Source organism: Heterodontus francisci, chromosome 27, assembly GCF_036365525.1.
Source record: "Heterodontus francisci isolate sHetFra1 chromosome 27, sHetFra1.hap1, whole genome shotgun sequence".
NCBI lineage: Eukaryota > Metazoa > Chordata > Chondrichthyes > Heterodontiformes > Heterodontidae > Heterodontus > Heterodontus francisci.
The window spans coordinates 53,300,464-53,327,189 of NC_090397.1; the positions used below are offsets into that span (position 1 = coordinate 53,300,464).

Below are 26,726 nucleotides of genomic sequence, written 5' to 3' on the forward strand. Positions count from 1 at the left end.
ATAATTACCCTCTAATTTTTGCTCCTCTCTGTGATTTCCTTGCAAGTTTGTTCCTCTGTATCTTTCTCAGTAGTTGGTGGCCTGTAGAATACACCCTGTAGTGTAATGGTACCTCTATTTTTTCTTAACTCTAACCAAAGAGGTTCTGTCCTTGATGCCTCTTGGATCTCCTGTCTTTCCAGCACTGTAATGTTCTCCATTATCAATGCTGCTACCCCTCCTGTATCTTTCAAGAAATCCTTGTATCCTGAAATATTTAGTACCCAGACCTGTTCTTTTTTGAGCCAGGTCATAAGAACATAAGAAATAGGAGCAGGAGTAGGCTATTCGGCCCCTCAAGACTGCCCCGCCATTCAATAAGATCACAGCTGATCTGCCCCAGACCTCAACTCCTCTTTTGTGCCAGCTCCCCCTAGCCCTAAACTCCCCAATATTTCAAAAATCTATATCCTTCCTCTCCAAATACTTTCAGTGATCTAGCCTCCACAACTCTCTGGGGTAGAGAATTCCAGACATTGACCACCTTTTGAGAGAAGAAATTCCTTAGTATCTCAGTTTTAAATGAGTATCGCCTTATTCTGTAACTATGTCCCCTAGTTCGAGATTCCCCCACTCGTGGAAACATCTTCTCAACATCTACCCTGTCAAGCCTCCTCAGAATCTTGTACGTTTCAATGAGATCACCCCTCATTCTTCTAAACTCTAATGAATAAAGGCCTAACCTGTTTAGTCATTCTTGATAAGTCAACCCCTTCATCCCAGGAATCAGCCTAGTGAATCTCTTTTGAATTGCCTCCAATGTCGGTATATCCTTTCTTAAATACGGGGACCAAAACTGTACACAGTACTCCAGGTGCAGCCTGACCAACACCCTGTACAGTTGTAACAAGACTTCCCTATTTTTAAACTCCAACCCCCCAAAAATTAAAGCCAAAGTTCCATTTGCCGCCTTAATTACTTGCTCCACCTGCATGTTAATTTTTGTGTTTCGTGCACAAGAACACACAGATCCCTCTGGGCTGCACTTTTTTGGAGTCTCTCGCCATTTAAATAAGAGTCTGCCTTTTGATTCTTCCTACCAAAGTGCATGACCTCACACTTTCCTACGTTAAACTCCATCTGCCAAGTTTTTGTCCACTCACTCAACCTATCTATATCCCCTTGCAGATTCCTTATGCCCTCATCACAACAGGCCCTCCCACCTATTTTCGTATCGTCAGCAAATTTGGATATATTACACTCTGCCCCCTCCTCCAAGTCATTAATATAGATAGTAAATAATTGAGGCCCTAGGACTGATCCATGTGGCACTCCACTAGTTACGTCTTTCCAACCTGAAAAAGACCCATGAATCCCGACACTCTGTCTTCTGTGTGTTAACCAATCCTCAATCCATTACCCCCAATACTGTGAGCTCCTATCTTGTGCAATAATCTTTTATGTGGCACCTTATAGAATGTCTTCTGGAAATTCAAATACACTACATCTACCAGTTCCCCTTTATCAACTCTGCTCGTTATATCCCCAAGGAATTCTAGCAAATTTGTCAAACATGATTTCCCTTTCACAAAACCATGTTGACTCTGTTTGATTGCATTGAGCTTTTCTGAATGTCCTGCTATTTCTTCCTTAATAATGGACTCTAGCATTTTCCCAACGACTGATGTTAGGCTGACTGTTCTATAGTTTCCTGCTTTTTGTCTCCCTCCCTTCTTGAACAGGGGTGTCACATTAGCGGTTTTCCAAACCGCTGGGACCCTACCGGAATCTAGTGAGTTCTGGAATATTTCGACCAATGCCTCTACTATCTCTGCAGCCACTTCCTTTAAAACCCTTGGATGTAGGCCATCAGGTCCTGGTGACTTGTCTGCCTTTAGTCCGATTAGTTTGTCAAATACTTTGTCCCTCGTGATTGAGACTGTTACAAGATCTTTCCTCCCATTAGCTCCTTGCTTATCTGATATCTGTGGAATGTTTATAGTGTATTCCACCATGAAGACCGATGCAAAATATTGGTTTAAATTATCTGCCATTTCCCTGTTCCCTGTTATCAATTCTCCAGTCGCATCCTCCAAGGGTTCCATGCTCACATGCTCACTTTAGCTACTCTCTTTTTATATATCTGTAGAAGCACTTGCTGTCTGTTTTTTCTTTAACCTTAGAAAATAGGCGACATGTTTAGAGAGAGGATCTGGATCGGCGCAGGCTTGGAGGGCCGAAGGGCCTGTTCCTGTGCTGTAATTATCTTTGTTCTTTGTTCTTTTATATTTCTTGCCAATTTACTTTCATAATCAATTTTCTCCCTCTTTATTAGCTTTTTAGTCATCCGCTGCTGGTTCCTAAAAAATTCCCAATCCTCTGGCCTACCATTAGTTTTTGCCGCTTTGTATGCCTTAGTTTTTAATTGGATACTCTCCTTGACCGCCTTTGTTAACCACGAGTGGTTCATCCTTCTGATTGAGTCCTTCTTTTTGACCAGGATAAATTTTTGCTGAGCGTTATGAAATATCTGCTTAAATGTCTGCCATTGCTCATCTACTCACCTTCCCCTTAGTCTATCTTCCCAGCCCGCTTTAGACAACTCTTTCTTCATACCTTGTAATTGCCCTCGTTTAAGTTGAGGACACTGGTTTGAGACTCAAGTTGCTCGCCCTTAAACTGAATTTGAAATTCTACCATGTTGTGATCGCTACCCCCTAGAGGATCCTTAACTACGATATCATACATAAAGGTCCCTGTTATCCCCACAACATCATATTTCCACGTGGTTATTTGCGCCTGCAGATCACAAACCTTACTTAGCACATTACATGCATTCACATACATGCACTGTAAATCTAATTTAGACCTTATTACATTCCCTCTTACTCTGACCCTGCCTCGTGCCTTACTATTTCCTACTCTAGTGCTTTCTGTCTCCTAATTCTCTGTGCACCTTGTTTCTGCACTCTGTTATTACCTCCTGGTTCCCAATCAGATGCACATGCCTGCATCACGTAAGTGACAGATGCCCTCTATGCTAGGGCTTCTGAATACATTGAGTTCACCACAGATGAGGCCAGTCAGGTGTAGAGGGCTTTCAGTTTTGCCTCAATGGCAGGTTTCCCTCAGGTGCAGGGCGTGGTAGACTGCAACCATGTAGCCATGAAGACACCATCCGAGCATGCGGGGTATTTCATGAGTAGGAAGAGCTTCCACTCCCTGAATGTTCAGCTTGTCTGTGACCACTATAATTGTTTCATGCAAGTCTGTGCAAGGTTCCCATGTAACTGTCATGACTCCTTCATTCTTAAGCAGTCTCAGATGCCTCAGCTGTTCAGCCCACCACATAGCCTCAGGGGATGTCTCCTGGCTCACAAGGGATATCCAGTGAAGGCATGGCTCATGGTGCCCATCCAGAACCCTTCAACAGAGGCAAAGGAATGGTAGAAATTATGCCACTGCTCCACCGAGGCAACTATTGAACAGGCATTTCAGGTTCTCTGAGGAAGGCCTCCAGTATGCACCTACAAGGGTTTCTTTCATAGTGGTCATGTTCTCCGCCTTGCAAATCATGGCAATTCAGCAAGGAGAGGAACTGGAGCGGGATCACTGTCTTGAGCGTAGGCCATCTTCTGATGAGGACGAGAAGGATGAAGAGCTGCACATGGCACATACTACCCATGCTGAGGCTCCTATGAGGTCTGAGCAGATAGACATCCATGGCAGGGATGCAAGGAACGCCGACATCCATGCAGATTTTCCTAACAATGGCTTATTTCACAGTCGCCGGTTTCAGACATGCCCCCTTTAATTCATCTCTCAGCTAATGCCTGATCTATCTCAAGACAGTCACTTAACCCGGCACCTCCCGACCCATTGCCTTTTCCCCCATCCCACTGCCATACGTCATGCCAGCCCTACATATAACCTGTAGTCTAGGGCGTCCATGAGCAGGCCTTTTATATGAGTCTGCAGAAAAGACATGACAATTATAAGGTCGCAAGCAAAAGAGTATTCATTCAAGTAAAGCAACAGATCATTATACAATCAATGAATGATACACCCATATGTGGCTCTTGGTAAAACTACAGTGTTTTTCAACACTTTTGACGCATGCTTCTATCTGGTGCTCCCTCTGTACCTGAGGCTGAAGTGGAGGCAGCCTGCTCCATTCCCTGATGTGTCAAAGGAGATGCCCATGGCTGCCATCCTCTGAGTGGCCATTCCCTTGACGGCTCAGCCGCAGACTGCCCTTGTGCAGGGGCATCTTTGGTCATGGGGACATGAATAAGAGCAAGTATCTCTGGTAGAGGGGACAAGGGACCAGCTGTTGACCATGGGGTGCATTGAAGAGGAGCCCCTTCACCAGCGGGCCTGTCTGCCTCAGCCCTTTCAGGGCACAACTGCACTTGGGTGCTGTGAAGGAGCGGGAGATCCCCGCCCACTGCCTCTGTGCATCTGCCTCTGTGTCGTACTGTCAAGGCATCTGATCATTGCAGCCACATTGTTAAGGATGCTCCTGCATCCAATTGTTGGCTGGTATATATAAGTCTTCATGAGGGTGGCCAACCTTTAAAGAAGTGACACAAGTGCTCATTCAGTTGAGTCATGGCGAGACTCATGGCGTTGATGGACTCCTCCATCTTCTGCCCAAGCACATGCGCAGCCTCAGGGAACTTTGCTAAATGTCCACACATTTCCCTTTTCTGCTCTGTGAATGACCTCAGAGGCTTAGCATCTCTGGTGACTTGAGCATGACTGGTGCTATCCTCCACCCTCTGATGGGGACTGCCACCAGCCTCAGCTGCCTTCGTCATCTGCCTGTATCTGCACTAGTGGAAGTTGCACTTGAGTCATGTGTCGCTGCGTCTTCAGAGTGTCCATCGCCCTTACTTGTTTGTCCGCCACCACCTAATGTTCCTCCGGTAATCACCCTGTGGTGATAAGAGAAAACGTCAGTGATTGCAGCATCTCTGCGTCTCTTCCGCTTCACAGTTCCATCATTACCTCAATTGCCAAAGTCTGCAAATAAGATCAAAGATGCTGTATCGCTTACATAAATGTGCCAGTAAGACTTTCACCCTCTTTCTGTTGAACTCCCAGCCACAGCCTGCCCTGTCAGGTGTTGTACAATCACCAGGGCCTCCTGTTCCATTGGCGTCAGCACTGCAATGTGAGCCACTTTTTCCCTGCTTCACCCCTTCTTGCAGGCATTATGTGCTCTCTTTTCCTGGAAGGATGGATGAGCGCATTTTCATGAAGGATAATGTCAACCTCGGCAGCTGAGATATTAACACGCCAAAGAACACCTCGCATACTTCCACTGTCCTGCTGCCATCCTCACGTCTTCCATGTGTGGCCATGCTGCTAATGCCTCCTTTGACCACTGCATGGCCCAGCATGCACAAGGCTTATTATTGCTGGAGCTTATAACAGCTGGACATTTGTAGTGCATAGGCTGCAGCACTCAAAGGACCCTTACTTCTGTCACTGGCAGGTTTGATGACACCTCTCCAGACCTCAGAAGGTCATTCAAGTGCTTGCAGCACTGAATCCAAGTCATCCTGATTACACTGAAGACCTCCTCTGCCACCTCCAGTCAAGCCTCTTTTGTCACTGAGACTGGGTGCCTCCTCCCACTCTCTGGAAAGGATATGGCTGCGTGCCTGCACCACCTCCACCATAACCTCAAAGGAGGTATCTAAAATGATTCTGCAGCCCTTGACCTCCTTTCCTCCATAATGCTCGTCCCTCCAATTCAACAGTCTTACACTTACTGCAGCCACACAACAGACTGGAGGGCCAGCTTTAAATCTTCTGCCCACATTTAATATCGTTCGCTATCCTTAATTAGACAGTGAACATGGAGGCGACAATGTAATTGTCTGCCTCCCGGAAGACCCTTCCTCCTGACGCACTTCAGAACCCTCTGGGATCGTGATCCGGAAATGGTCCCAACTCAAGCTCAAATTCTATTATCGTTAGATTCCGCCCACAGAGAGCAGCACAGACACAACGGGTCAAATGGACTCCTTCTGTGCTGTTACCATGCTATGATTCAGTGATTCTGTTGTATATAACAGAATTAACCATCCGTCTCTTTATTGTATATAACAAAATTCACCATCGATCCTTCTATTATATATAATGGGATCCACCATCCATCCTTCTATTGTACTTGACGGAATTCATTGTCCGTCTTTCTATTATATATACTGGGATTCACTGTCCATCCCTATATTGTATGTAATGCATACTGTCTGTTCCTCTATTTATAACAATGTGGCAAAACTCAGAAAAGTTGGAGCAGGCTGGAGCCCTTCAATACCTCCACATGTGAGCAGAGGCATCATTGTCAAATCCAATCTTTTCCTTACCCAACGCCCATACCTGCATGCATAATTTCAAGGAGTGGGTGTTGTGTAGAAATCAGGAACCCGGACCCTTCTAGCTCAGCAAATTACCTCTTTATCTGATTTCAGCTAACTGTGTACAGACTGGTGGTCAAACCTGGGAACATCTCAAATGTCAGTTTTGGTTCAATGGTAGCACTCACCCCTCTCAGTCAGAAGGTCGTGGGTTCATGCCCTTATCCAGAGAATTTAGCTCATAATCTAGGCTGATACTTCTTTTCAGGGCTGAAAGAGCGCTGCACTATCGCTGATATTGTCTTTCAGATGATACATTAAACCGAGGACCTGTCTACCCTCTCAGGTGAATGGTAAAGATCCCATGGCATTATTCAAAGAAGAGCAGATGAGTTCTCTAGGTGTCTTGGGCAATATTTATCATTCACAAGTATTATTAAAACAGATGATCTGGTCATTATCACATTACTGGTTGTGGGATCTTGCTGTGCACAAATTGGTTGCTGTGTTTTGTGCATCACAATAGTGACTAAACTTCAAAAGTATTTCATTGGCTGCAAAGTGCTTTGGGACATCCTGAAGTCATGAAAGGCATTATATAAATGCCAATCCTTTCCTTTCTAATATTCAGAATTCAGCTACTCACAGACTTAAGAAGCTAAACTATGGGAAGAGTTTGTGTAGTGTTTTGTGACTTCTCTGGGCCTGCAGCCACAGACCAGCAACATGAGCTGAGCAATTAGCACCAAAAAAGGGAAAATGCTGCAAAACTTCAGGCAGAGGCTGAGCTCACAGCAAAATCAGGCATTAGTCAGACTCCCAGATTGGTACTGACCTAGATTCGCTCAGCTCTTCCTTTTGATTTCAGCTGAGAAAACTATTCTTAGGAACAGGCACAAAGCTTACCAACTACTCGATTAGAGACACAGACTGGGAAAACTAACATCCTCATCTCGTAATGGGCAAGATGATTCCTTTTTCTTTCTGATGGCTGATATTAGATGGAAAATCATGTGACTGAAGTCCAGGCTCACTGTCCCATCTTGGTGTGAATGTTATTGGAGACCTTTTCTGTGTTTTTATCAACAAAGGATGAAATAGAACAAGTGAAGAGAGAGTTTGAAAGGTCCGTGGGGCTGACATAAGACCCAGCACATGCAGTGTTCAGGCAGTATGAAGATGCAATAAATGCAGAATGCTGGGTTTCATGACAACAGTGGTGGAATATAAATCGAAAGGAGTTATACTGAAGCTATTAACAATGACAACTTGCATTTATATAGTGACTTTAATATAGTGAAACATCCCACGGTGCTTTACAGGAGTGGTATCACACAAACTTGACACTGAGCCACCTCAGGAGATCATAGGACAGCTGACCAAAATCCCAGACAAAGAGGTAGGTTTTAAGGAGCATCTTAAAGAAGGAGAGAGAGCTGGGGAGGCAGATAAGTTTAGGGAATTTCAGAGCTTAATGGAAAACACTGTCATCGATGGTGCAGCAATTAATATCACAAGAGACCAGTATTGGAGGAACGCAGAGATTTCGATGGCTTGCAGGGCCGGAGGAGGTTACAGAGATAGGAAGGGGTGAGGCCATGGAGGGATTTGAAAACAAGGGTGAGAATTTTAAAATCGAGGCATTGCTTAACCAGGAGCCACTGTAGGTCAGAGCACAGGAATGATGGGTGAATGGAACTTGGTGCAAGTTAAGATAAGGGCAGCAGAATTTTGGATGAGCTCAGTTTATATTGGTTAGAAGATGGGAGGCCGGCTAGGGCAAAATTGGAATAGTCATGTCTAGAGGTAACAAGGTGTGGATGACGGTATCAGCAGCAGATGAGCTGAGGTGGGGTGGTGTTGGGTGATGTGAGGCAAGGTTGTGAGGTGTGGTGGGAACAAAACAGATCCCAAGTGTAAAGGATAAGCTGAGAGGAAAGGTTAGAGAAACTCAAATTCTACAGTAGAAACTGGGGTGGTGAGGGGCGGGGAGGTTGAATACCAGATGGTGGGATAGAAAATATTAAATGGGATTGATAAAGGGGACCCAAAATATCATTGCATGGTCAGCCACACTTGTACAATCAATACATTGACATCGATGAAAACTGAGTTCAAAACAGATCTTTCGGTGACAAAGTTGGACACTGGAATTGGCCAGTTCAAGAAACAATCAGAGGCTGGGGTGGGAGAGTGTGATGTTGGGCTGAGTGAGTCAGATGTTGGGCTGGGTGAGTCAGATATTGGGCTGGGTGAGTGGAATGTCAGGCTAGGTGATCGGATGTTGGGTTGTGAGAGTTGGATGTTGAAATGGTGAGACTCAGCACAGACTGGGGATCAAATGTGACAGCCGGTGTCTCAGTTACATTGGTGGAGTTTTAAAGGGCAGTTATCATTTCGGCAACCACCGCCATAGTGGGCATTTGCACCTAGCAGACAGATACTTTTGAGAAGCGGTGATGACATTTGCACTCCTGAACAAGTCTCCAGCCCAACAAAATCCGGGGTTTGAAATTCTTCGATATGTTATTACTAGCCTCGGGTTAAATCAAGCAGACAGTATTGGGCTTTAGCTGGGATAGTTTCCCCAATAGCGAATAGTGAACAAATATCCAGGCAGCCAGCAGTCACTGAAGAAAGCATGAGATACGAGTGGTTAGGTGGCGTATTCTGTGTCATTAAAAAAAATAAACAATATGATGGCAATGTTTCAGCCAGGGGGCTAGAAATGCCGGAGTGGGCCAGCCCAAATGGAGTTTTCAAATGCCCCCATGTGCACTCTCTTTGGGACAGGTATTGAGGGGTGATTTTGAGGGGAAACCACCTCACTTCCCACATATTCTTCCGCCCTTAGCCAATGATTTCTGAGGTCATAGTTCGTCCTCATTCAATATTGTTGGGAGCTTTTCTCCTCTTCCGCTAGGTCTGTCTTTGGCCTTCACTCATAACCTCGAGCAAAGGCTCTTGTCAGGAGAAATTGGGACCCCAAGCTCATGATGTAAAGGGACAACCACTCACTGAAGTAATGCAATAGATTGCTGCCTTTGCCATTATAGGTGCTTGCTGGGAATGAAACAATTCAAGTTTGTCAGCAATGTAAATGTAAACAACATGAACTGTGCTTGAGAGTTATTGTTAATCACCAACCACTCTTTAGTCAGGCTGTCTGTCTCTGAGACAATGTTCCCATGAGCAGTGCACCATAGATCGGAATTGAGGTGAGGAAAGCACACCGATCTCCCCTGAATTGAAGGCAGTCACAGAGTCATTCTTGGTTAACCTGCGGATATCAGATCAGTGACTATTCAATGGAACTCTCTGCATCTGGTTGATGTCTGAACATAATTGCTTACTTGCTTTTGTTCCCATTTCCTTAGCTGGATGTGCTCTATAAAACCATTTAGAACCAGCTTGAAAGGGCCGTTGTACTCTTAAACCTTTGAACGGTGGTGTTCCTGTAAAGGTCACAGCATTTCAAGCACTTTTATTGCTTTTATGCACTGTCCAGCTATGCTAATGCCTTGTGCTTTATGTTGTACTGTTAAACGGTATGTGTGATATCAAAGAAACCTGAGTGAGGTCTTTTCACTGTGATTAATCAGTGCTGGTAGATCCAACTCATTTTGCTTGCTGTATAACCTGTGCTTAACTGAGTTTGCAATCTCTGTCAAGCTGGTTGATCATAGAATCATAGAATGGTTACAACATAGAAGGAGGCCATTCGGCCCATCGTGTTTGAGCTGGCTTTCTGAGAGAGCAATTCAGCTAGTCCCACTCTCCTGCCTTTTTCCCGTAACGCTGCAAATTCTTTCTCTTCAGATAATTATCCAATTCCCTTGTGAAAGTCACAATTGAGTCTCAGGCAGTGCATTCCAGATCTTAACCAATCGCTGCATAAAAAGATTTTCCCTCATGTCGCCTCTGGTTCTTTTGCTAATCACGTTAAATCAGTGTCATTTGGTTCTTGACCCTTCCACCAATGGGAGTAGTTTCTCCCTAAACTCTGTCCAGACCTCCGTGATTTTAAACACCTCTATCAAATCTCCTCTCAAACTTGTCTAAGGAGAGCAACCACAGCTTCTCCAATTTATCCTCGTAACTGAAGTTCCTTGCCCCAGAACCTTTCTCGTGAATATTTTCTACACCCTCTTCAATGCCTTCACATCCTTTTTAAAGCATGGTGCACAGAATTGCACACAATACTCCAGTTGAGGTCGAACCAGTGCTTCAAGGTTCAACATAACGTCCTTGCTTTTGTATTCCATGCCCCTATTTACAAAGCCCAGGATCCCAAATGCTTTATTAACAGCTTTCGCAACCTGCCCTGCCACCTTCAAGGATTTGTGCACACATACCCCAGGTCCCTCTGCCCCTGTAACCACTTTAGAATTGTATTCTTTATTTTATGTTGCCTTTCCTCATTCTTCCTACCAAAATGTATCACTTCACCCTTTTCTGCATTAAATTTAATCTGCCACGACTGTCCATTCCATAAGACTGTCTATGTCGTCTTGAGCTCTATCACTATCCTCCTCAGAGTTCACAATACTTCCAAGTTTTGTGTCATCTACAAATTTTGAAATTGTGTCCTGCACACCCAAGTCTAGGTCATTAATATTGATCAAGAAAATCAGTGGTCCAGATACCAGGGTTCCGAAGAAGGGTCACTGACCCGAAACGTTAACTCTGCTTCTCTTTTCACAGATGCTGCCAGACCTGCTGAGTGGTTCCAGCATTTCTTGTTTTTAGTCCAGATACCAACCCCTGGGGAAACCCGCTACATACCTTCCTCCAATCCAAAACAACAACCATTCACCACGACTCTCTGTTTCCTGTCATTCAGCCAACTTTGTATCCATGCTGCCACTGTCCCTTTTATTTCGTGGGCTTCAGCTTTGCTGACAAGCCTGTAAAGTGGCACCTTATCAAATGCCTTTTGAAAGTCCAGTGGAAAACAACAGTGCTCTGCAGCTGTTCTGTATCATGCCTTACCCTGGCAGCTGGGAGGCAACATACCATCCTGGATTCACATCTGTGGTCACAGCAACGCCTGTCTGTTCCCCTAACTATAGAATCTCCTATCACTATTGCTTACCCAATCTTCCTCTTGCCCCCCCCCCCCCCCCACCACCACCACCCCCCACCCCATACAGCTGAGAGACAGCCATAGTGCTGTGGACTTAGCTCTGGCTGCACTCCCCAGAGAAACATCATTTTGCTTTCTTGATGCCCATCAGCTTGTCTTGTTTGGTAACACTGTTGCTTGTGAGGCATTTTCCAAATGTTTTGGCCAAGTTTCATCCTTAGCAAACACTACTACAACTTTGGCATCTACCCGATAATGAGGAACATTGCCCAGGCATGTCCTCTCCACAAAAAACAGGAAAAATCCAATCTGACTAGTAACTGTGACAGAATCACAGAATAATACAGTGCAGAAGAGGCCCTACGGTCCATTGAGTCTGCACCGATGCATTAAAACACCTTACCTGTCTACCTAATCCCAGTTGCCAGCACTTGGCCCATCACCTTGAATGTTATGACGTGCCAAGTGCTCATCCAGGTACTTTTTAAAGGATGTGAGGCAACCTGCCTCTACCACCTTCCCAGGCAGGGCATTCCAGACCGTCACCACCCTCTGGGCAAAAAAGTTCTTCCTCAAATCCCCCTTAAACCTCCCGCCCCTCACCTTAAACTTGTGACCCCTCGTAACTGACCCTTCAACTAAGGGGAACAGCTGCTCCCTATCCACCCTGTCCATGCCCCTCATAATCTTGTACACCTCGATCAGGTCACCCCTCAGTCTTCTCTGCTCCAGCGAAAACAACCCAAGCCTATCCAACCTCTCTTCATAGCTTAAATGTTCCATCCCAGGCAACATCCTGGTGAATCGCCTCTGCACCCCCTCCAATGCAATCACATCCTTCCTATAATGTGGCGACCAGAATTGCACACAGTACTCCAGCTGTGGCCTTACCAAAGTTCTGTACAACTCCAACATGACCTCCCTGCTTTTGTAATCTATGCCTCGATTGATAAAGGCAAGTGTCCTATATGCCTTTTTCACCACCCTATTAACCTGCCCTTCTGCCTTCAGAGATCTATGGACAAACACACCAAGGTCCCTTTGTTCCTCGGAACTTCCCAGTGTCAGGCCATTCATTGAATACTTCCGTGTCACATTACTCCTTCCAAAGTGTATCACCTCACACTTTTCAGGGTTAAATTCCATCTGCCACTTTTCTGCCCATTTGACCATCCCGTCTATATCTTCCTGTAACTTAAGACACTCCACCTCACTTTTAACCACTCGGCCAATCTTTGTGTCATCCGCGAACTTACTGATCCTACCTCCCACATAGTCATCTATGTCGTTTATATAAATGACAAACAATCGGGGACCCAGCACAGATCCCTGTGGTACGCCACTGGACACTGGCTTCCAGTCACTAAAACAGCCGTCTGTCATCACTCTTTGTCTCCAACAGCTAAGCCAACTTTGAATCCACCTTATCAAGTTACCTTGTATCCCATGTGCATTTGCTTTCTTGATAAGTCTCCCGTGTGGGACCTTGTCAAAGGCTTTGCTGAAATCCATGTAAACTACATCAACTGCACTACCCTCATCTACACACTGGTCACATGCTCAAAAAATTCAATCAAATTTGTTAGGCATGACCTCCCTCTGACAAAGCCATGCTGACTATTTCTAATCAAATTTTTCCTCTCCAAGTGGTGATAGATTCTCTCCTTCAGAATTTTCTCCAATAGTTTCCCTACCACTGACGTGAGACTCACTGGTCTGTAGTTCCCTGGCTTAAATAGTGGGACCACATTAGCTTTTCTCCAATCCTCTGGCACCTCCCGCGTGGCCAGAGAGGAATTAAAAATTAGGGTCAGAGCCCCTGCAATCTTCACTCTAGCCTTCCACAGCATCCTGGGACACAAATCATCCGGACCTGGAGGTTTGTCCACTTTTAAGCCTTCCAAAACCTCCAATACCTTGTCACTCCCTATGACAATTTGCTCAAGAATCTCACAGTCTCTCTCTGGGTTCCATATCTACATCCTCTTTCTCTTGCGTGAAGACAGATGTGAAGTAGTCATTCAACACCCTACCAATGTCCTCTGGTTCCACCTTGTTCCCTAATGGGTCTTACTCTTTCCCTGGTTATCCTCTTCCCATTGATATACTTATAGAATATCTTGGGATTTTCCCTACTTTTACCAGCCAGAGCTTTCTCATATCCCCTCTTTGTTCTCCTAATTGCTTTCTTAAGCTCCATCCTACATTTTCTGTACTCCACTAATGCTTCCGTTGATTTGCTCTCCTTGTATTTGCTAATAGCCTCTCTTTTCCTTCTCTTCGTACCCTGAATGTTTTTGGTCATCCATGGTTCTCTGGGCTTGTTGCTCCTACCTATTACTCTAGGGGGAACATATTGGGCCTGTACCCTCCCCATTTCCTTTTTGAATGCCCCCCACTGCTCTTCTGTAGATTTCCGGACAAGTAACTCTTTCCAGTCTACCTTGGCCAGATCCTGCCTTATTTTACTAAAATTCACTCTCCCCCAATCCAAAACCTTTTTTTGTAACTTGTCTATTTCTTTCTCCATAACAAGCTTAAATTGTACCATGTTGTGGTCGCTATCACCAAAATGCACCCCCACCAACACATCAACCACCTGTCCGGCTTCATTCCCCAGAATTAGGTCCAGCACTGCACCCTCCCTTGTTGGATCCTCTGCATATTGAGCTAAAAAGTTCATCAGTATACATCAGTTTGCTCACAATCATCAGCAAAGTAATAGAAGGTGTGTCAACAGTGCTATCAAGTGGCACTTACTGATGCCCACTACTCACTGATGCCCAGTTTAGATTCTGCCAGGACCAGTTGGCTCCAGACCTCATTATGGGTATGTTCCAAACATGGAGAAAAGAACTGAATTTTCAGAGGAGATGCCTTGACATCAACATGTGAACATATGAATTAGGAGCAGAAATAGGCCATTCGTCCCCTCGAGCCTGCTCCGCCATTCAATAAGATCATGGCTGATCTGTTTGTGTTTCGAATTCCACACACTCATCTACCCCCGATAACCCTTGATCCCTTTGCCTCTCAAGAATCTATCTACCTCCGCCTTAAAAATATTCAGTGTCCCCGCTCCACCAACATCTGAAGCAGAGAGTTCCAAAGTTGCACAACCCTTTGAGTGAAAAAAATTCTCCTCATCTCTGTTCTAAAAGGGCCACCCCTAGTTCTGGGCTCACCCACAATGGGAAACACCCTCTCCACATCCACCTTGTCAAGACTGTTCAGGATCTTATAAACTTCAATCAAGTCTCCCCTCACTCTTCTAAACTCCAGTGAAAACACGCCCAGCCAACTTCTCCTCATAAGACAACCCGCTCATTCCAGGTGTCAGTTGAGTAAACCTCCTCTGAACCACCTCCAGTGCATTTATATCCTTCCTTAAATAAGGAGACCAAAACTGCATGCAATATACGAGATGTGGTCTTACCAATGCCCTATATAACTGAAGTATAACATCCTTGCTTTTAGTTTCAATTCCTCTCGTAATAAAGGATAGCATTCCATTAGTCTTCTTAATTACCTGCTGTACCTGCATACTAACATTTTGTGACTCCTGCACTAGAACACTAGATCTCTTTGTATCTCAGAATTCTGCAGTTGTACTCCATTTAAGTAATACTCTGCTTTTTTATTCTTCCCGCCAAAGTGAACAACTTCACATTTTCCCACATTATACTCCATCTGCCAGATTTTTGTCCAATCACTGAACCTATCTCTGTAGGTCTGCAACCACCTTATGTCCTCTTCACAACAAGACGGCAATGCTTTCGAGTAGCGGATTCTGATGGGGTAGGTTAGAAGATTGCAATGCGGTTGAATATTCGTCCCTTACTATAACCTATCACAGTCTCCTAATCTACCCACAGTCTCCTACTCTAACCCCATTGCATTCTCCTACTTGGCCCCATTGCAGTCTCCTTTTCAACCCATTACAGTCACCTATACTACTACCCCATTGCAGTCCTGTCCTCTAATCCCATCTCAGTTTTCAACATTACCCATGTTAGTCTCCTACTCTAACCCATCGCAATCCCCCATTCCCACCCATCACAGTCTCCTACCCTAACCCATTGCAGTCCCTGACTTTAATCCATCTGTAAACAATTGTAGTCCCCTACTCTAACCCATTACAGTTTCCTGCGCTAACCCATCATAGTCCCCTACTCTAAACCAACTGCAATCTCCATGACCCCATTGCAGCCTCCTACACTACCCCATCATAGTCCCCTACTCTAATGCCATTGCAGTCCCCTACACTGCACCATCAGAGTCCCTTACTGTAACCCATTACAGTCTCCTACAGTACCCCATCGCAATGCCCTACTCTCATCCAGTGCAGTCTCTTAATATACCACATTGCAGCCCCATACTCTAACCCCATCACTGTCCCCTACTCTAACCCATCATGGTCCCCTACTCTAACCTATCGCCATCTCCTACTCAAACCCATCGCAGTCCCCTATTCTTAATTCCATCGCAGTCTCCTACATTACTCCATCCAATCCTTTAATCTTATCCCATTGCAGTCATCTACATTACTCCGTCACAAAGGCCTACTCTAATCCCATTGCAGTCTCCTCGACTACCCCATCAAAGTCCCCTACTCTAAACCCATTGCAATCTCCTAACTAACCCATTGCATTCCCCTGCTCTGACCCATTTCAGTCTCCTCCACTACCCCATTTCAGGCCCCTCCTGTAACCCCTCTCTAACACATTGCAATCTCCTATCTAGCCCATCGTGGTCCCCTGCTCTCACCCACTGCGGTCTCCTCATATACCCCATCGCAGCACTTTACTCTAATCCCTCTCTAACACATTGCAGTCTTCTACTTTACCCCATCACAATCACAGTCTCTTAACCCATGGCAATCTCCTGCTCTAAACCATCGTTGTTTTCTACACTACCCATTGCAGTCCCCTAATCTAATCCCATTGCAGTCACCTACACTACCCCATCACTGTCCCTACTCCAACTCTTAACAGTCCCCTACAGTATCCCATCGCAGTGCCCTACTCTAACCCACCACAGTCTCCTAATATACCCTATCGCAGTGCCCTTCTCTAACCCACCACAGTCTCCTAATATACTCCATCACAGTGCCCTACTCTAACCCACCAGTCTCCTAATATACACCATCGCAGTACCATACACTAACCCAACACAGTCTCCTAATACACCCCATTGCAGTGCCCTAATCTAACCCATCACAGTCTCCTAATATACCCCATCACAGTGCCCTACTCTAACCTACCACAGTCTCCTAATATACTCCATTGTAGTGCCCTACTCTAACCCTCCACAGTCTCCTAATATACCCCATCGCAGTGCCCTACTCTAAACCATCGCAGTCTCCTAATATACCCCATCACCATCTCCTACTCTAACCCATCTCTAATCCACTGCAGTCTGCTACTTTATCTCATCACAGTCTCATGCTCTAATCCCATCACAGCTCTCTACTCTAATCCCATCACAGTCCCCTCCTCTAATCCCATCACAGTCCCCTACTCTAATCCCATCACAGTCTGCTACACAACCCCATCGCAGTCCTCTTCTCTAATCCCATCGCCGTCTCCTACAGTACTTCATCACAGCCCCTCCTCTAATCCCCTTGCAATCTCCTACACTACCCCATCACAGTCTCCTACACTACCCCATTGCACTCTTCTACTCTACCCATCGCAGTCCCCAAGTCTAACCCATTGCAGTTTCCCACTCTAACCCCATTGCTGTCTCCTACTATAACCCATTTCAGTCCCCTACTTTAATCTGATTGCAGTCTCCTACTCAACCCCATTATGGTCCCCTACTCTAGGCCCATTGCAGTCTCCTCTATCCCATTGCAATGTCATAAATACATTAAAAAATCTAATCGTTTCCTTTCATTCTTCTGATGATTTTAAATTGAGTCTTTCTCATTAAAATCAATAGAAGTTTGATTTGCATGCAGTTTTGCTCTCTTTACAAGTATGCTGGTTAGATCCTTCCAAACTTGCAACTAGTGTTATCTCAATAAGCTGACCCAGGAAAACTGGGTGTAAACATTTTTATTTCAGCCAATTGCCATCTGTCAATAATCATGCCAAACACCAATAACATATTTATATAGCACCTTTAACATAGAAAAATGTCCTAAGTTGCTTCAAAATTAAAGATGCCAAGGAAAATCTAGGTTCCAGAAGCACTTCAGAAATTGAGGAAGAGAGTGGGTGAGAGTAAATGCAATTGATTAACTGAGACTTTTGTTTTTTCCCATAGCGGAGACTCCAATTGAAGAGTTCACCCCCACACCTGCATTCCCAGCTCTGCAATATCTGGAATCGGTGGACGTGGAGGGAGTGGCATGGAAAGCTGGGCTCAGGACGGGAGACTTCCTGATTGAGGTAAGCATGAACTCCTTCAATTAAAGGTTAATGGTCACTGAAAACAAGTCTTTGGCAAACTTCATTTTTATCTGGGGCAGAAGTGCAATTGAACTGTTCAACAGTTCTGATGAAGGGTCACTGACCTGAAACGTCAACTCTGCTTCTCTCTCCACAGATGCCGCCAGACCTGCTGAGTATTTCCAGCATTTCTTGAGAAAAGTTGATCCTGGCAAATAGTCATCTCCTGTGCTAGCCTAGAGTGTTGGGCTGGCGTCCTGTTAGCCTGGGGTATTGAACTGGTGTCCTGTTAACCTGGAGTGTTGCCTGTTATTTTTCTATCCTGTAGTTTTTTTGGTGTCTTTCTATCCTGAATGTTGCCCAGCATCTTTCTATCCTAGAATATTCATAAAATCATAGAAATTTGCAGCACAGGAAAAGGCCATTCGGCCTATCATTTCCGTGCCAGCTGTAAAAGAGCTATCCAACCTAATCCCACTCTCCAGCTCTTGATTCATCGCCTTGTAGGTTACCACAGTTAAGTGCATATCCAAGTACTTTTTAAATGTGATGAGGGTTTCTGCCTCAACCACCCTTCCAGGCAATGTGTTCCAGGCACCCATCACCCTCAGGGTGAAAAAATCTTTCCTCAACTCCCCTCTAATCCTTTTGCCAATTACTTTAAATCTATGTCCTGTGGTTATTGACCTCTCTGCTAAGGTAAATATTCCTTCCTGTCCACTCTATCTAGGCCCCGCATAATTTTATGCACTTCAATTAAATCTCCCCTCAGTCTTCTCTGTTCCAAAGAAAGCAACCTCAGCCTATCCAATCCTTAACCAGTCCTGGCAACATCTTCATAAATCTCCTCCGTACCCTCTCAGGTGCAGTCACTTCCTTCCTGTAATGCAGTACCCAGAATTCTACACTCTAGCAGTGACCTCGTGTCTTGTATATTTTTTTATTCATTCATGGGATGTGGCTGTCGTTGACAAGTCCAGCATTTATTGCCCATCCCTAATTACTCTTGAGTAAGTGGTGAAGAGTCACCTTCTTAAACCACTGTAGTCCATGTGGTGAAGATACTCCCACAGTGCTATTAGGTACAGAGTTCCAGGATTTGACCTAGTGATGATGAAGGAATGGTGGTATATTTTCAAGTCAGGATGGTGTGTGACTTGGAGGGGAACTTGCAGATGATGATGTTCCCATGTGCCTGTTGTCCTTGTCCTACTAGGTAGTAGAAGTGCTGTTGAAGAATTTATAGCATAACCGCCCTGCTCTTACATTCTGTGCATAAGAACATCAGGAATAGGCCGTACAGTCCCTTGAGACTGCTCCGCCATTCAATACAATCATAGCTGATCATGCCCATCTTACCTCAACTAATAAAGTATCCCATATGCCTTCTTAGCTACCCATCCACCTGTCCTGCTACCTTTAGGGATCTGTGGACATGCAGTCCAAGATCCCTCTGTTCCTTTACACTTCTCAGTATCCTACCATTTATTGTGTATTCCCTTGCTAAATGCATAACCTCACACTTCTCAGAATTGAATTCCATTTGCCACTTTTCTGACCAGTTATTTAATATATTCCTGCTGTCTACAGCTTTCTTCCTATCAACCGCATGACCAATTTTTGTATCAGTTGCAAATCATGCCCCCTACATTTGTCACAACACACATTCCCACCTAGTTTTGTGTCATCTACGAACTTGGAAATATTACATTTGGTCCCCATATCCAAATCATTGATATATATTGTGAACAGCTGGGGCCCAAGTACTAATCCTTGCGGTACTCCACTAGTCACAGCCTGCCAATGTAAGAATGACCCGTTTATTCCTACTCTCTGTTTTCTGCCTGTTAACCAATCCTTAATCTATGCCAGTATATTAGCTCCTATCCCATGTGCTTTAATTTTGCTAACCAACCTCCTGGGGCAACTTTATCAAAAGCCTTCTGAAAATCCAAGTATACTACGTCCACTGACTACCCTTTATCAATTCTGTCAGTAACATCCTCAAAAAACTCCAACAGGTTTGTAAAACACAATTTCCCATTCATAAATCCATGTTGACTATGCCCAATCAGATCATTATTATCCAAGTGTCCATTTATCACATCCTTTAGAATAGATTCTAACATTTTCCCTACTACTGATGTAAGGCTAACAGGTCTGTAGTTTCCTTTTTTCTCTCTCCCTCCTTTCTTAAATAGTTGGGTGACATTTGCTACCTTCCAATCTGCAGGAACCATTCCAGAATCTATAGAATTTTGAAAAATGATCGCCAACACATTCACTATCTCCATAGCTACCTCTTTCAACTTCTGGGATGTAGAATATCAGGTCTCAGGAACTTATCAACCTTCAACCCATTAATTTCTCCAATATAACCTTCTTACTAATACTAATTTCCTCCAATTCCTCATTCTCCCTAGTCCCTTGGATCTCTAATTCTGGGAGATTTCTTGTTTCTTCCTCAGTGAAGACAGACTCAAAGTAATCACTTAGCTTCTCTGCCATTTCTCTATTCCCCATTAGAAATTCTCCTGACTCTGCCTGTAATGGACTACATTTGTCTTAGCCAAATGTTTCCTTTTTGCGTACTGGCAGAAGCTTTTACAGTCCTTTGTTATGTTCTTTGCTAGTTTACGTTCATATTTTATTCTCCCTTTCCTTATCAGTTCCTTGGTCCTCCTTTGCTGTATTCTAAAATCCTCCCAATCCTCAGGTTTACTTCTATTTTCTGCCAACTTTATAGGTCTTTTCTTTTAATCTTATACAATCCGTAACTTCCTTTGTTAGCCACAGTTGACTGCCTTTACTTTTGGGGTTAGCACTGAGAATCCCCTGAATTTTACTCTCTGAAAACAATGCTGTGTCAGCTCTGCTAGATCTCAGAAACCAGTTTAAGCTAACTACCTAATTAACTAGCTACGGCTACTCTCAGAGAGCTTGTATATCCCTGGTTAAAACTGTAAGAAACCTAACTTACCTCTTAACTTAAACAGTAATTTCGATTAATTGCTAAATGTAAACAAAACAAAAACTAGACTTTAGAGATATTAACCCTAAAAATCCACTCACTTTCCAAACTCCCTTCTTCACACTCTGTGCTCTCCAGCAGCACTCAGTGTTTCCCTTAGAAAATCCATGTTAACTGTCCTTGATTAATTCATGCCTTTCTAAATGACAATTAATATTTTCCCTCAGAATTTTTTTTCACTAATGCACCCACCACCAAGGTTAGGCTGGCTGGCCTGTAATTGCTCAGTCTATCCCTTTCTCCCTTTTTAAACAATGGTACTCTGTTAGCAGTCCTTTAGTACTCCGACACCATTTCAGTAGCCAGAGAGGATTGGAAAATGATGGTCAGAGCCTCCGCTATTTTTCTCCTTTGCTTCTCTTAAGAGCCTGGGATACATTTCATCTGGGTCTGGTGATTTAACTACTTTTGATGCTGCCAAACCTCTTAATATTTCCCTCCCTCCCTATGTTTATCTAATCCAATATATCACACTCCCAGTCTACCATTGTTCTTTTCAATAACTATGCTAATTCTAACTGAATTATGATCAATACCACCAGAACGCTCTCCCACTGATACCTCTTTCTCCTGCACAGCTTCATTCCCAAAAACTAAGTTCAGAACTGCCTCTTCACTCATTAGGCTTGCTACGTATGGGCTAAAAAAGTTCTCCTGAATTCATTTAAAGAATTCTGCACACTCAAAACCTTTTACACTGATTCTATCCCAGTTAATATTCTACTATTACTGCCCTGTTGGGTTTGCACTTCGTAGAAATATGCTTGCATATTTTCTCTTCTATCTCCTTCTGACTGTTTGTGGGTCTAGAGTGTAACAGACAAGTGGGAAGTGGTGTGGGTGACTTCCATTTTTCACCTCTCAACTGACCACAGATAGTGTTTTTAAAAATAGTGTTTTAGTCCCTGAGTGTGTTAAGGGTCAAATGACAGGTTTTCTTTTAGGTTAAAAAAAAATTATTTTTACACAATAATCGAAAAATATTCATGACTTCACCCACTCAAGCATACACATACACACACATATAAGAAAAGATAGAGAGTAGAGAGGTGTCAAGCAATGAGTCCAATTGTTGTGGAAGAGTTCATTGTTTAACAAAACCTTTCAAAGCTTTTCAGGAGGAAATCTTTCAGCGGTGCAGGCCTGAATGTTCTTTGTCTTGAAAAGAATGGTGTCCCAGGCTCCTTGTGGGGAAGCCTCAATCCGAAGACGATGGTGGAAGTTCTGGCATACTTTCACAGATGGGGTGTTTCCAAAGCTACCTTGCAATTTCGCTGCTGCTGTAGGTAAAAAATAATATCAGCAGGGCTCCAGCTTAGCTGGAACTGTCTCACAGTTGTTCTGTCTGGAAAAGACCTTCTCTGACTGTTCACCCTCTCGCCCTCTCCAGAGAGATAAGTTTTAAGGTAGAAACGTGTCAGGTTGGGGTGTCTGTCAGATGACTAAGGGTTCTCTCCTGGGGAGATACATGCAATGTTTTAGTATATGGGAACCATTGTTAAATGATGGTATCTGAATGTGGTCCATTTTGATAAGTAGGTGTTATTTCGCACCTATTATTTTTGCTCTGTCTGCAAATGTCTTTGTTGCTCCATTTCTGCAGATAGACGTTGTTAGCATGGAATGGGCTGTTTGACATTTCTATGTGTTTTCCTCAAAGCCAGTTCAGGAGTGGATAATGGGTTTCATATTCAACAAACGTGTTTATTGACAGTACAGGAGGGGTCACCTGACCTCCACTCCATTTTGTCTGTGGCACCAATGTGTCCAATTTTTTGCAGTTCAGTTCAACAGTTGACTTTTATTTCATCATTCCTCCAGTTCATTTCATATTTCATCACTGTTCCCTCCATGAGCATGACAATAGTGCATTCCTAGCAGTGTGATTAGCCCTATGTTGTTCTTCAGTTCAACCCATATGGCCTCATTTGATCATCCTTCCAGCATATCACTCCTCCTCACAGCTGTATTTGTTTCTTTGACCAATATTATGACTCCCCCTCCATTTTTATTACTCTCTCTATTTTGTCTCCCTTCTTCCCTGTCTCCTCCACCCTAACCTCCAACAACAAATGCGATGAGCTCGGATATTTTTGTCACTAAAATTGAGACCATCTGATCAACTGCCTCTCCCTCCCCCAACTCTCTCCCACTCCTCTCTCCCCCTCTCCCTCCCCCTCCTCTCTCCCCCTCTCCCTCCCCCTCCTCTCTCCCCCTCCCTCTCCCTCCCCCTCCCGCCCCCCTCCTCTCTCCCCCTTTCCGTCCCCCTCCACCTCTCACCTTCCCCTCCTCCTCCTCTCCCACTACCTCCTCTCCCCCTCACCCTCCCCCATCTCCCCCTTTCCCACCTCCCTCCTCTCCCTCCCTCCCTCCCTCCTCTCCCTCCCTCCCTCCATCCTCTCCTCCCCCCTCCTCCTCCCTCCTCCCTCTCCCTCCCTTCTCTCCCCCTCTCCTCTCTCCCCCCTCCCTCCCTCCTCCCCCTCACCCACCCTCTCCACCCCTCCCTCCACTCCTCCCTCCTCCCCCTCTCCCTCCCTCCTCTCCCTCCTCTCTCCCCCTCCCTCCCTCCTTTCCTCCCTCATCTCCCTCCCTCCTCCCCCTCTCCTCTCTCCCCCTCTCCCTCCTCTCTCCCCTCTCCCTCCTCTCTTCCCCTCTCCCTCCCTCCTCTCTCCCCCTCTCCCTCCCTCCTCTCTCCCCCCTCTCCCTCCCTCCTCTCCCCCCCTCATCTCTCCCCCTCTCCCTCCTCCTCTCCCCCTCTCCCTCCCTCCTCTCTCCCTCCCTCCTCTCTCCCCCTCTCCCTCACTCCTCTCTCTCCCCCTCTCCCTCACTCCTCTCTCCCCCTCTCCCTCCCTCCTCTCCCCCTCTCCCTCCCTCATCTCCCTCCCTCCTCCCCCTCTCCTCTCTCCCCCTCTCCCTCCCTCCTCTCTCCCCCCCTCCTCTCTCCCCCTCTCCCTCCCTCCTCTCCCCCTCTCCCTCCCTCCTCTCTCCCCTCTCCCTACCTCCTCTCCCCCTCTCCCTCCCTCCCCTCCCACCTTCCTCTCTCCCCCTCCCTCCCTCCTCTCCCTCTCCCTCCGCCCTCCCTCTCCCTCCGCCCTCTCTCCCCCTCTCCCTCCCTCCTCTCTCCCCCTCTCCCTCCCTCCTCTCTCCCCCTCTCCCTCCCTCCTCTCTCCCCCTCTCCCTCCCTCCTCTCTCCCCCTCTTCCTCCCTCCTCCCCCACTCCCTCCCGCCTCTCCCCCACTCCCCTCCACCTCTCTCCCCCTTCTCCCTCCTCTCTCCCCCTTCACCCCCCCTCCTCTCCCACCCTCCCCCTTCTCCCTCCTCTCTCCCCTTCACCCTCCCTCCTCTACCCCCCTCCTTCCCTCCTCTCTACCCCCTCTCCTTCCCTCCTCTCTCCCCCCTCTCCTTCCCTCCTCTCTCCCCCTCTCCCTCCCTCCACTCTCCCTCCTCTCTCCCCCCTCTCCCTTCCTCCCCCCCCTCCTCCCCCCCTCTCCCTCCCTCCTCCCCCCCTCTCCCTCCCTCCTCCCCCCTCCCTCCCTCCTCCCCCCCTCTCCCTCCCTCCTCTCCCCCCCTCCCTCCCTCCTCTCTCCCCCTCCCTCCCTTCTCTCTCCCCCTCTCCCTCCGTTCTCCCCCTCTCCCTCCGTTCTCTCTCCCTCCTCTCTCCCCTCTCCCTCCCTCCTCTCTCCCCCTCTCCCTCCCTCCTCTCCCCCTCCCCATCCCTCCTCTCTCCCCCTCTCCCTCCCTCCTCTCTCCCCCTCTCCCTCCCTCCTCTCTCCCTCTCCCTCCCTCCTCTCTCCCCCTCTCCATCACCCCTCTCTCCCCCTCTCCCTCCCTCCTCTCCCCTCTCCCCCTCTCCCTCCCTCCTCTCTCCCCCTCTCCCTCCCTCCTCTCCCCCTCTCTCTCCCTCCTCTCTGCCCCTCTCCCTCCCTCCTCTCTCCCCCTCTCCCTCCCTCCCTCCTCTCTCCCCCTCCCTCCCTCCTCTGCTCCACTCCTCCCCCCCTCTCCCTCCCTCCTCTCCCCCCCTCTCCCTCCCTCCTCTCCCCCCCTCTCCCTCCCTCCTCTCCCCCCTCCTCTCCCCCTCTCCCTCCCTCCTCTCCCCCCTCCTCTCCCCCCCTCCTCTCCCCTCTCCCTCCTCTCCCCCTCTCCCTCCCTCCCTCATCTCTACCTCCTCTCTCCCCCTTCCCTCCTCTCTCCCCCACTCCCTCCCTCCTCTCTCCCCCACTCCCTCCCTCCTCTATCCCCCTCCCTCCTCTCTCCCTCTCCCCCTTCTCCCTCCTCTCTCCCCCTTCACCCTCCCTCCTCTGCCCCCTTCACCCTCCCTCCTCTGCCCCCTCTCCCTCCCTCCTCTCTCCCCCCTCTCCCTCCCTCCTCTCCCCCTCCCTCCCTCCTCCCCCTCTCCCTCCCTCCTCCCCTCTCCCTCCTCCCCCTCTCCCTCCCTCCTCTCTCCCCCTCTCCCTCTCTCCTCTCCCCCTCTCCCTCCCTCCTCTCTCCCCCTCTCCCTCCTCTCTCCCCCTCTCCCTCCCTCCTCTCTCCCTCCCTCCTCTCTTCCCTCCCCCACCCTCCCACCTCTCTCCCCCACTACCTCCTCCTCTCTCCCCCACTCCCTCCCTCCTCTTCCCCCACTCCCTCCCCCCCTCCCTCCCTCCTCTCTCCCCCACCCCCTCCCTCCTCTCTCCCCCACCCCCTCCTCCTCTCTCCCCCACTCCCTCCCTCCTCTCTCCCCCACCCTCCCTCCTCTCCCCCACTCCCTCCCTCCTCCCCACCCCCTCCCCCTCCCTCCTCTCTCCCCACCCTCCCACCTCACTCCCCCACTCCCTCCCTCCTCTCTCCCCCCCACTCCCTCCTCTCCCCCACCCTCCCTCCCTCCTCTCCCCCACTCCCTCCCTCCTCCCTCCCTCCTCTCCCCCTCCCTCCCTCTCTCCCGCACACCCGCCCTCCTCTCCCCCACCTCCCTCCTCTCCCACCCTCCCTCCTCTCTCCCCCACTCCTTCCCTCCTCTCCCCCACTCCCTCCCTCCTCTCTCCCCAACTCACTCCTCTCCCCCACTCCACCCCTCCTCTCTCCCCCACTCCCTCCCTCCTCTCTCCCCCACTCCCTCCCTCCTCTCTCCCCCACTCCCTCCCTCCTCTCTCCCCCACTCCCGCCCTCCTCTCCCCCACTCCCTCCCTCCCTCCTCTCTCCCCCACCCCCTCCCTCCTCTCTCCCCCACCTCCTCTCTCTCCCCCACCCCTCCCTCCTCTCTCCCCACTCCCTCCCTCCTCTCTCCCCCACTCCCTCCCTCCTCTCTCCCCCACTCCTTCCGTCCTCTCTCCCCCACTCCCTCCGTCCTCTCTCCCCCACTCCCTCCCTCCTCTCTCCCCCACTCCCTCCCTCCTCTCTCCCCCTCTCCCTCCCTCCTCTCCCCCTCTCCCTCCCTCCTCTCTCCCTCCCTCCCTCTCTCCCCCTCTCCCTCCCTCCCCTCCCTCCTTCCTCTCTCCCCCTCTCCCTCCCTCCTCTCTCTCCCTCTCCCTCCGCCCTCTCTCCCCCTCTCCCTCCTCCTCTCCCCTTCTCCCTCCCTCCTCCCCCTCTCCCTCCCTCCCTCTCCCCCTCTCCCTCCTCCTCTCCCCCTCTCCCTCCCTCCTCTCCCCTCTCCCTCCCCTCCTCCCTCCCCCTACCTCCCTCCTCTCTCCCCTCTCCCTCCTCTCTCCCCCTCTTCCTCCCTCCTCTCCCCCACTCCCTCCCGCCTCTCTCCCCACTCCCTCCATCTCTCCCCCTCTCCCTCCCTCCTCTCCTCCTCTCTCCCCCTTCTCCCTCCTCTCTCCCCCTTCACCCTCCCTCCTCTCCCACCCTCCCCCTTCTCCCTCCTCTCTCCCCCTTCTCCTCTCTCC

At 47.7% G+C, this 26,726-nt stretch overlaps 1 protein-coding gene across 15 annotated transcripts in view; it reads left to right on the top strand.

The window, feature by feature from the left end:
- shank3a (SH3 and multiple ankyrin repeat domains 3a) overlaps positions 1 to 26,726 on the top strand; it is a 1,286,992-nt gene that overhangs the window by 964,351 nt on the left and 295,915 nt on the right. For all 15 annotated transcript variants that reach the window (XR_010977672.1, XR_010977671.1, XR_010977670.1 and 12 more), the window contains one exon: positions 17,707 to 17,831. Coding sequence is in view for 12 of the 15 variants with exons in the window: in XM_068059355.1 (XP_067915456.1) it covers positions 17,707 to 17,831 (125 nt within the window). In the remaining 3 variants the exon portion in view is untranslated. The remainder of the gene's footprint in view (positions 1 to 17,706; positions 17,832 to 26,726) is intronic.